We start from the raw sequence: 12,398 nt of genomic DNA, 5'->3' as shown, positions 1-12,398 counted from the left end.
CTATCATCCCACCCATATATTTTTTTTTTTTTATATTTTTCATTTCTCCTTTTTCTGTCTTAATAATTTATCGAAATTAATTCGTTTTATAAAATAATAAATAATAAAAACGTATCCGTTTTATTATCTCTCGTCGACATGACGAAAATATTTTACTTTACAGTTTTATGGTTGTCGACCAATATTAATTCATTCGTTTCAAATATATCAAACGATTTTTGCTGGCATTCGTCTCCTTGATATCTTTCTAGTTAGAATCCTTTCTGAAATGACAGTAGATATTACGATAAGGACTACGTGAAGGTTGCCAACATTCATGCGAACCTGTTTCTGGGGAACGAATTGCATTTGAAGTTTGCACACTCAGATTGTCAGATCGTAAACCACTTAGCCAGCGTCACCGAAAAAAAAGGTTACGCGTATTTGTCAATATTGCATTGGTAAATATCTAAATGATTCAAATTTTACAAATTCGGCGCAAGACCCTCAAAGGTGTAACGAGTGAGTGCGTGTTTATTATCCGCTATCTACTCTACTTTTAAATAGATTCATTCAACCCATTTAGATCAACACTGTTCCTTTTATGTGTCTACTTCCACATGAACACAGTACATTTACTCCATGGATTACACCAGCCAAAATATCCTCAATTATTTTTAATTAATTTACAAAAATGTTTACAGTATCATACAAAAGATACTACACTTTGATCCCAGTCTGAATTTGTTGAATGATAACATAATTTACATGTTTTTAGAACATATAAACCGGCAAAATACCGGACGTATTTTCGCAGGTGGCATCAGCCACAAAAACACCGGGCACTTCCGGCTCGTCTAGTTTGGCATTCTAACACACCTATAAAAATGGGAATAGCAATAAAATGTTAAACTAACAGCTTAGTTTTTTCTTTGAGAAATTTTACATGTAATGCAAATATATTTGGTATTTTGTTAATCTATCTACAGAGCGACCTATAAAACGGAAATTTTTAAGTACGTATTGCCAGACATGAACATGTGGTAACACTGCGGAATAGTGACCTTGAGCAAGAAACTATTTCGCCATTTTAGAAATTCTAGATCACTGGTTAAAACAGAATGAAACAGCATCACACATTACATGGCAATCATTTAAGGTCTACGAGAATTGTTCGGTTATATTATAATCTCAAGATTCGGTAATATTACATGGTCTCCGAGGTTGCCAGACTTCTCCGTTTGTATCTTTTGTGGTGCTATCTCAGGAGTAAAGCTTGCACAACTCAAGAACTCTGGATGAGTTAAAACAGAAAATCCACGATATTACAGCAGTCGATGAGCAACCTCAACAGCAGATTTCTAAGAACCATTCGCACAAGGGGACGCAATCTACAGTGCGTTTTTCTTTTATAGAAATTCCATTTTTAATAGTACTTTTTAAGGTTTCAATCAATAATATTTTTTCATTACTCTTGGTTTTATTGGATTGTTCCCGTTTTTTCGGCCACCTATATATTCAAAACAGTATGAATCAGCAAGTTCGCACCGACTATTGGTAAAAATAGCAGCTTGTGTTTAATAAATTGTTTACAAACGGTTTACATGCAATAAAATAGAACAAAATAATTAGGCAACCAGATCTGGATGTTTTTATGAAATATTGAGAAATAACGAATTGATAACTTTAGTAATTTTCGAAATTAATAACTGAAAAGCTATTAGTTATTTCAACAGAATTCACCCCCCTACTCCTCGTGGCATTTATTTGCGTCCTGGGTAAAATAAATGTTAAAGGTTAGAATCAATCACATAAAACGGAGGCCGAGAACGACATTAACTTGCATCATGCGTGAAGTTAAATGGAGTTACGAAAGGAAATACTTTGTGGAATGGTCGATTGATTTTTTTTAATTTAAATTTTTTTATGTTTATTTTTCTTATGTTTTTGTGAGCGTATGGATTTTACAATTTTTATTCTAAACAATTAAAAAGAATAAAATAACAAACGAAGTTTTGTTTGCTGAAAAATAATTGTTCTTGTTTTACTCTCAGCTATTTTTCAAACAAAATGTTATGAACATTAACTCCACCCCCGACAGAAATGAATGAACTCGAGATTCCTCAGAACCTAGGCAGCATTCATTACAATAGCCATGTGCATTCCACATTTCTTTGATCAAAATGGCAGACCTTCCTCCCCTCAATGTCATGCAAAAATCTAATTATTTTCAAATCGAGAACTAAGATCTTTGTAGAAACTGAAACACGTGTCCGTTTCTGTAGCTGTATATATTAATTTGACGATCTTCAGCAATCTGTGAAAGTATTACAAGCACAGACAAAATCAAGTTATTGGTTCAATATTTAATAGTAACTCATTATGTACCAGCGTGTTAGCACGTCGAGTCAGACTAGCCGGAAGTGGCCGATGTTTGTGCGACGAATATCTCCTATGAACATATGCCCAGTGTTTTGCCAATCTCTAAACTCTGAATATTGTAAATTAAAACCCACAACCACAAATTGCCTTTCAACTATTAATCATTCAAACACGCTGGCGTAATAAATGGTTAAGTTACAGTCTTAGTCATTTAGAACTGCTTTAAATCTCCACCTTTCACTCATTTTTCGACCAGATTTCCAAGAATTATTACAGCTTATAGATCACCTTCTCAGCTATATTGTGAAAAAAAAAATAATTTTCGTTCAGTAAAACAAGTTATGATGAATTTACTGGTGTTCAAAATCGTCAAAAAGCGTAAGGTGAGCGACGTTTTTGTGACTGGTTTCCATAGCAACTAGGTCGCTCAGCGACTACTGTGGCTAGCAATTCCCTGCTCTCGCGAAAAGAGAAGTAACAAGTGAAAAAGAGAGAATGAAAGAATGAAAAGGAGATAATTGGGGGGGGGGCTTGTGCCTTATTTGTTTTTATAAATGTAATTTTTTAATGAAATTTTCAACGTGTAGTACCTTGTACATGAAATGGTATATATTAAAATTGTAAAAAAATTTTCAATCATTTTAAGTTAGGTAGTGCATGGGGTAAATGGAGTGAGTGCTGCAGTGAAAGTAAACAAATGAAAGGAACAGTGCTGAAACCAATGGATTTAATGACTATTTAAAAATAGTTTTGTAACTAATTAGTACAATTTGTTTTAATTAATTCTGCAACCTAGATAAATCATTTTTTTTTTAAATAAGAGTCGCCACTTATCAAGGCAAAAAGATAAGGATTAATAAGCATTACGTGGACGTTGAGACGACACCGTTGTTGTTGGTAATGATGACGAAAGTTTGGCATAATCCGATTAAGACGACTCGACAATAATTTTTCATTGAACTTAAAAACGACAACGTTGTAATTAGCGGGAAAGCAGCCCTGTGGTATTGTGTGGCACAGGCGATAAAATCTATGAAGGAAACTTTGCTCATTGATGTTTCGTTTAGTTTTGAAACAGAAAAAGCAAAGAAAAAATGTTGACAGTTGTGGTAGATAGATGAGTGGCACCCCGTCTTGAAAATATCTCCTTGCTTTCCACCGTGAACCATATGTTCCTCTTTGCCTTTTGTTTATTTATCTGTTGTCCATTCTATTTCAGCAACTGATTAGCCTTCAGCCACTCATGAACTCTATCAAACAGGATTCGAATCTATGCAGTCGTTGCCTGTTGGATTTCGAGTCCAATGCCTTAACCAATCGGCCATCGCAGCATTTGAGAAGGAGCAGTTCCTTCACCCAATCAAATAGCGATTGACAAATAGCTAAAAGCTGGTCAGCCGATTAAATGCAATAAACAACATAGAAATAAGCATATAAATAAACAGAAAACAAGGAGGAGCATATTGTTCATCTCCTTTTTCCCAGTCCAGAACAATCGATGTGGATTCATTCAAATCAAGTGCATTCTTTCAAACCGAGGTTGCTGAACGATAGCAAGTTTCCCAATGCTCGCCTCATCTTCACAGTCGGGGGATCAATCATCCTCAACGATAGTATCTGTGGCCGAGTTAGGCAAAGGATGGCAGCCAGGTAGATCAGGCTGAGAATTATCGGACATGTTGATATCATTGCCGAGTGGGTTAGAAAAAGGAGCATGAACAGGCGTGGGAGCATGAGTGGATGGAGGGATAAGAGCAGAACTGGGATTGCCAGCTGATGGTATGATTTGATGACCAGTAACTGCATTTTACAGCATCAACCCCAGAAAACGCCTAGTGCGGAGTGTAACTCGGCCAGAGTGAAACATTTTCACCTTTTCCTTCCATCTCTTCCTCTCCCAAACACGTCTATAAAATTATCGTTTGAAACGTTAACACTTGCCCCCTTCCAGGGTTCGTGTACTCATTGACGTCATCTTTAAAAACCAATCAAAATGAATACGTGCATAATCTTTAAGAGTTTGTCTTCAATTGAATTTAATACATTAGAATATTCATCAAGTTAACGCAGTGGGGGAATATTAACATTGAAATTGACACTGTGTCATTTAGAAGCCCTAGGTTTCACTTGTAGTTTTGTAGAAAGTCACTTGATGCGGAGAGCTAAAACCATTTCACCCCCCCAAAAAAGCCAACACGTAACATTAATATTTTAATTGATGCAAATTGCATATTTATAATTATTAAGACAATCTTCTATTAATTATTATATTGTATTTTGTATTCAAGATATAGTTATTTCAAAAGTATTTAAAAAAATGACGTAAATGCCATCAGCTAGAATCGAACCCAAACATTTTAGCTCTCTAGCCTCAATCGTTACCGTTTAAACTATCGTCAGACGGATAGAAAATAGTTAAAAAGAATTGATTATAACGTATAAACATACATTTGCGCATGCTTACAAGAGCAATTTAAGTCAACGTACGCTTGCTAAGTTCATATGTTTAATTTTGACCCATTAGCAGCTATATTTACGGGCTTATATATGTATAATATATATATATATATATATATATATATATATATGATCTTCTTTCATGTGTCACTTGTCATCATAGGATAATAACAAAATAGTTCCTATACAAAGTCATCAAACACATTTGTAGAAATTTTGCATTCAAATAATCTTCATTCAATATTTACTACATTTAATCCGTACTCCCATACTCTCTCGCCCAAACCATTCAACGAGTACTAATTGCAACTGTAACTCGCTACTGTTTTTCTACTATCCCTGTCATGAGAATCACCGTGTGTAATTTTTTTATGTTTTAAAATGTATAGACACATAGTTAATTAACTGACGTACAAAATTATTCTGAATACCAAGTAAAAAAAACTTTAATTTAAATGCGGATTTATACGGGATTAAAGTTTTCCATTTTCTTCATATTACTATTTTTTTTTCTATCTTTAGTTGACCATTATGCTCCACTTTACCCTTCAAATGCAATGAGAAACACCGCAAAATAAGACTTTTCAACAGTAATGCCTCCCATTTTTAGTCCGCCCGAATGGATCAGAAAGGATTACAAATTGCATTGTTATACTGACTAAGCTTACGCTTTCATCATCTGAAAGTTTCATTTCTCTGAAGATATTGACGGTTTGAGACTCTAAGAAAGCAGCCCTGTTATAGACGTGCGTCAGAATCAAATGCGTTATTGAATTCCTGGTCGCTCATTTTAAAGTTACACTCCCTCCTTTGTAGCTCTTCAACTTTTTTAGTTAAAAAATAGGAGTCCTTACATTTGAAGTAACCGTATGACAAAACGCGCTCCGGACGCCCATGTGCAACCATCGTTCATCGCTGGTAAAAGTACATTGAGAATGTTAATGGCTATGTAGTAAAAAAAATCCGGAACACAAAAGGTCGCTCGTTTTAATGGTACCACACCAATTTTCGTAGCTCTTCATGTTTTTGATTCAACAAATTAATAGGATGCTATACTTTTTAAAACTACCTTCCTAGATACTACAAAAATGCATTCAGGTTCGACAATTATGTATATGACAATTAAGTGACACAGAATTTTCCGCATTTCACCCTCGTAAGGATTCGTCAGGTTAATGCCTTTGCAATAGCCTGAAGAATCCTCATGACGATGAAATGCAAAAAATTCTGTGAAGCTTTAAATGCCATATATATTTTTATAACTTACTACCTAGCTCTACTTATGTATTGAGTACTGTTGAAGTAAATACCGAAAATATTTACATAAAATTTTATCTATATACTAAAAATAATATATATATATATATGTATATATATATATATATATATATATATATATATATATTGTTAGTACTCTTTAGTTATTTAAACAAAAAAAGAACACATTGTGTCTACAAAAGAGCGCTCTGTTTAGACAGAACAATATGAATATGTTGAATATGAAAACTTGATTTGCCACTAGTTTTCATATTCAACATATAAAGACTCTTCCGTAGATTTCAATATACGATGTTATATTCTGACAACTAAGTTTTCTGAAATCAATATAGATGATGTATAGTGGTGAAGGCTTTGTGTAGAACCATCCACTTTTTGGAGCAACTGCTAATATTAGCCGGTGCCTTTTTTACCACGGACAAAGGCCTCAGGTTTTATACAAGTTTTCCTTCTAGGTGTATGTCTTAACGAATATTGAGGGCGCGTCTCTCACAGTGGTTTCACTAGGAGAGGTGCCCCTGGAATTGTTTACGTCCGTCGCAATACATACAGCGCCTTGTATTTCTAAATAGTCACCCGCTAGTACTAGCCAAGTCCATTGTTGCTTAACTTCAGTGCGTCAACGTGCATATGCCGTGTATTATACAAGAAAAATAAGTTGAGGGAAATGAATTTGAAAATATTGCAACGCATAAATCATTGTTTTGTTCTGGTGCCACTCTACACCCTTAGCGATCGCACTTGTTGAAAACGTAAAATGACGCTTACAGCCTGAAGTAAAAAAAAAAACTTAAATCTATGTAACTTTCCACATCACCCTTAACCAACCTACCCCCTCTCAACACTGAATATCACATGGCAATTCTTGGTTGAGTAAAAGCTGCCAAACACAACAGATTCTTTATTTGTTTATTAGCGAACAAGACTGGCGAGAAAGCTTTTAATTCTCGTATTTTCTCCGCTTATCTTCCCCTGAACATCGTCTCTATAACATATACTTACCGTCGGGATTCACAGCCGAACGCTCTATAAATAGACACTATATATTTGTTTGTTTTTATCAAGACCATTTATCTACTTTTCGAGTTCTTATCAGGAGTCTGCTTATTCCTTCCATCATTTATATTTTAAGAAAAGCGTTCTGACATGTTTTGTAGAAAATGCTCTTTTTTTCTAAAAAAAAAAAAAAAAATATATGCCTAAACTTATCTTAGTCTTAGCTCTCCTAAATTTACGACCTATATATAATTTGGTATGTTTCGTCCATTCGCAAGTTAGTTCTTCCAACATACGCACACACAATGAATCGTTTTTAGTAGACGATATAATTTCTATAGTAACACCAGCATCGAACAAAGATGAGCCTTCGACTAAACTACATTTAAAATGTTATATATATATATATATATAACCCAAGCACGCATGTGGTCACCTATTAATCTGATAAGGGGAGCGGCATCCATATACAAAATCCAATAAATGAGGAAATAAAAGTAAGCTGAACCTTCGTCTCGGAGAATCGCTGCAATTGGCTAATGAAAATAATAACCTATGGGATGGAATAAGATTCAAGCTAATTGATAGGTAAATATATTAAATATCACTTGTATGTAGATGAACAACCGGTAACCTGAATTTTATGCATTTTGGCCTAACAAATAATTATACATGTAAGCACGTGTATAGCTCAATTGCCATAAATATATTTTCGTAACTTGCATATGTGTGTGTATGGTAGCTTTCTTCTATTTTGACAATGGATACCCTTGTAAGGATGCCTGCACGTGAAATTTTTGTGGAAAGAGTTGCGCAATCTCCAACTACACCTCTCCTGAGTCGGTTTTATTAAATATCAGTGGCAAACGGGGGTTCAGGACGACTGAAAACAATGCCGAGATAAGCGGAGAGCACATACACCGCTTAGAATTTCCAAATGGTGATCTGATGAGAACCGATGTGTAAACGTGATTATATATATATATATATATATATATATATATATATATATATATATATATATATATATATGACAGAGAGAAAATCATGATAATATGTTATTTCCAATATTTTTTTCTAAAAGTCCAGCTGCCAAAACCGGAAAGCGAGCGGGCGTATTTAATAGAGCTCAAAGAAATTTATAGTCGACATTTTTGAGCGAGCGGATCGTAAATCTTTAACTCTCTCTCTCTCTCTCTCTCTCTCTCTCTCTCTCTCTCTCTCTCTCTCTCTCTCTCTCAACTATAGGAGACACCGAGATTGCCACGGATAATAACACTCTAGCTGAGTTTATCATTCAAAGTTCTTAACTAAATTTGTAATTATCTGAACAAACTACAAACCTCTACTTTAACTATCTCTCTATATTATTCTCACGCCCTCTCTCATTGCCTTTTAATTCAACGATTCTGATAGTTTCTAATGTTGTTGCTTTTGGGGGGGGAGATATGGAGAAAGTCTCATTATTGTCATCTATTTTACATATTGTGATCGTACATACCGTAAACACGCATGTAAACTAGATATTAAAATAACATATTTTACTTCAATACAACCCATAAAGAAAATATAATAGTACATAGGCTTATTTTTTTTATTATGCAAAAAGTATTTCTGGACATATGTAGATCAGATTATGGATTTCGAATGAAATCTAAGTGGACTAAATAATATGATTGTGACCAAATGGGTCAGGGGAACCTTTAATATTATATAGAATACAAACCCTTTTTTAACTTTGCCAACAGTTTTTCTCCAGTTATGGGCGTGCTCATGACTCGGCGATAATATTCCATAAGGATAGACTCGTAGGGGTTGCGTAGGAGAAGCACTGCCCTATCCCATGAGGCAATGTGTTCTCGCCGATAGTCACGTGTCCTAACAACCAGCATGGACGTGTTGACAATGCCTTCGCCAGGAAAATGATTCTTTAATTGTGCATCCACCTGTACGCTTCCGGTCATCAAACCTGAAATTTGAAACAAAAAATGCGTTGATTATTACCTCCAAAACGTATCCATTTATATACGTAATTATTTTCAATTTTCAATTAACACGCAACGCTTCAAGTGCGGGTAAAGAAAAAACAAATTTTTTCATTGTTTCAATTTTGCGTGGCTAGCGCGACACCCCTGCAGATGACTGTTTTTTTTATTTTTTTATTTTTAAATTTCGAGCCTACAGAGTAGCAATAACACTCTCGCATGCAGAATTCCACCATGCGGTCAAGAAAAAAGAATAAACAGACAGATTCTTTATTGATAAGGATGTGTAACATCGAAATATATCTGATATAAGCAAATATATTTGTTCATATGAACAAAATGTGTTTTGTACCTTCAGAACGTATCCATTAATATATGTAATTATTTTAAATATTTTTTTATTAATACTTCTCTTATTGAAGATGTCTGTAGCAAACGAAATTGCAACACATAAGTAGGAGTGAATTCTCGCGGCTGAAGATTTTGCTACCTACTTCCTTTCTGGCTTGTTCAATCAGAAGCCAGCTCTGTCACATGACCGAGTTTATAAAAGGTTACACCGATCACACACACACACACACACACTATCACTTTCTCTCTCTCTCTTTCTCTCTCTCTCTCTCTCTCTCTCTCTCTCTCTCCAGATTGGTGACTGATGAAAACTCCATGTGGAACGGGCCTGTCGCTCCCAACTTCTCTCTAGGTACTTAACAGCACTCATGCAACCTTCGGGTCCGAGGTTCAACTAAGCGAAACAAGCCAACGTAGCTTCCTCCACACGCGGTACACACACGAACTCTTGTTCTCATCCTACTGTACTGCCTCTAATCTTTCATGACGCACGTTTCTACTACAACTCTAGACACAAAAATACATGAACTCCTCTCTCTTGCAACAGGCCTGTATAATGATTAACGTCTCTACACCGAAACTTTTTCAACAACAAAGCCGTTTCGTTATTCTTACTAACTACTAAGATAAACAATTAAGTTGTTTTTAAATGCTAATAACACTTTATGTTTTCTTATTCCACACACACACACACACACACACACATATATATATATATATATATATATATATATATATATATATATATATATTCATTAACGTCATACATATAGACTAGCGGGACCTGCAGAAATTCCAGTGGCATTTTTCGTATGTAATATATAGCTGCTGGACATTCTGTGGACATTCCGTGTGAATGTAGACCCTGCAATATTATTGTAGCTCGTTTGTTAAAACTGTAAAAGTATTTATCTATGGAGACTGGTTAATGTAGTGTCAGAATATATCTGGTTATTACGGTTTATCTCCAATATCTTTACAGGAGCCTGTGACATATTTCCGTTGTATGGACGCCAGGTGCGAACAGAAAGCCCAGGTTATCATTATACCATCTCTAGATAAAACAGACACTACCGTTTGGATCCTATCTTTAAGGCCAAGAAGGTATATTTTAGTTTCACGTACGGCACAAAAGCGACATCCTTTGTATTTACTTATATATTTTTTACATCGCGTCTTTGGTCATCGGGAGATCCTATTTATTAAAAAAGGAGGATAAAAGGTGATAACGTATTACAAAAATTAAATTAGCATAACTATATACTAATTTCATATTCGTAGTATGTTACTAACGTTTGTTTCGTTCCCTCGCTTCCTTTATTCCGTTGTCATTCTCTCACTCCCGTCCTCTCTCTCTCTCTCTCTCCCGTTCTATCTCTCTCTCTCTCGTTCTATCTCTACTTCTACCTTCCGTTCTATCTCTACCTTGCGTTCTCCGTCTCTCCTTTCTGTTCTCTACCTCTCTCTCTCTCTTTCCTTCTCTCTCTCTCTTTCCTTCTCTCTCTCTCTCTCTTTCCTTCTCTCTCTCTTTCCTTTCAGAGTGTGAGAGAGAGCGAGCTATCGATTTCCGTATTTTATTTTTCAAGTAGTCACCTACCCGTTGTCGATATAAAACACCATATTTCAAAATTGAGTACATCTCACTCTGAATAATTTTGATTTCTCTAAACCTAGTAACCCATCCTACCCCACATCCTCTTGTTTCGTCACATTTGTTTAGGGAGCCATTATTAATCCATACACAGCCAATAAATAAATCGTAGTTTTAGTTGTTTCAACGTGTCCAACTGGTTAAATAAATTCGCTAATTTTTAAATGCAAGTCAATACGCGATAAAAACAACTTGAAATAAATCATCTTCAAATCGACGTTTCACTCTTCACTCCATGAAAAATAAAGCAACTTTGACAGATTTATTGGCCAACATAAAATTTAAAAAATAAACTCCAATTTACCCAATCTCACGCCATTTTCTTTCTTTCTAACATTTCAATTAATCAGTAGCTATACGCTTTACGCGACCATGTCCGGAAAAGGTTGATTTTGTAGAGGAAAATGCAGCTCCTCATTAAAGGGTCACCATGGATTGGAACAAAAAATAAAAATTGCTTCAGTCAAGAAAGATTTTCCTTTAAAGACGGCAGAACCTATTAGATTTGAACCCCATTTTTGGACTCTGTTTAAGAGTACGAAATTAATAGCAAATGTACTAGCCGGGATGTGGCACCAATACTCCATGCATGGGCGAATTGTGGCTTTGTAAAGATATATGATACACTCTAATGTGAATAATTTACTAGCACAGTACAGGGAGCCTATCTCTTTGCACCAGGCTGGGCAATGTCCTCTGTGTTTCAATTCATTTTGCGTGTGAATGTTAAGCTGAGGAGTTCGAAAGATGGGCTCTCAGTTAGGATATTTTTTGTCATGGCAATCGGTGGTTTTTATCGTAGTTATTAAAGGAAAGAAGCTTAGCCTTAGTAGCATTAAATGTTAAAATCCACTTAAGGACCCATTCCATTGAAGGTCGTTTTCTAGGGTTTCTGCCATTGCTTTGTGTTGTGTCTGCACAAATAATTAACAAGAACACAAAAGTAAAGGTACACAATAATATATTAGGAAGAAAAGTTATATACATATTTACATGTCTTCAGATATACTTCAGTTGTAGATATTCCGGCAGGTGGCGTGTTGCATGTCTTACTGGAGGCAGCATAAGCGTCTTGCATATTTTACGGTCGTTGCCGGACTCCCCCGTTATTGGTAATTGATACCTTTATATATCTCACTCACCCGCCTATGTTAATTAGTAGGCGTCTCCACAACACTTTGGATATTTGAACATTCGTTTTTTTCTCATCTCTAATATAAAGTGTTATCATTAGCAAATGTGCTCAACTCGGACACAGTTTTGTCAGGGAGGTCATTTACGAATATCAAGAATAATAAATGTCCACGGATCGATCCCTG

General features: G+C 35.3%; 1 protein-coding gene across 2 annotated transcripts in view; it reads right to left on the bottom strand.

Annotated features, from left to right (window-relative positions):
* The window catches only part of LOC145278268 (WSCD family member CG9164-like), a 193,393-nt gene that overhangs the window by 4,283 nt on the left and 176,712 nt on the right, over positions 1-12,398 (bottom strand). For both annotated transcript variants that reach the window (XM_080130562.1, XM_080130567.1), the window contains exon 3: positions 8,819-9,061. In XM_080130562.1, the coding sequence (XP_079986688.1) occupies positions 8,819-9,061 (243 nt within the window). The remainder of the gene's footprint in view (positions 1-8,818; positions 9,062-12,398) is intronic.

The sequence above is a fragment of the Euprymna scolopes genome, chromosome 1, assembly GCF_053919585.1.
Source record: "Euprymna scolopes isolate OS-2025 chromosome 1, ASM5391958v1, whole genome shotgun sequence".
NCBI classification, from domain to species: Eukaryota; Metazoa; Mollusca; class Cephalopoda; order Sepiida; family Sepiolidae; genus Euprymna; species Euprymna scolopes.
The sequence above is the reverse complement of the archived record's forward strand: the minus strand, read 5'-3'. Positions and strand labels throughout refer to the sequence as shown.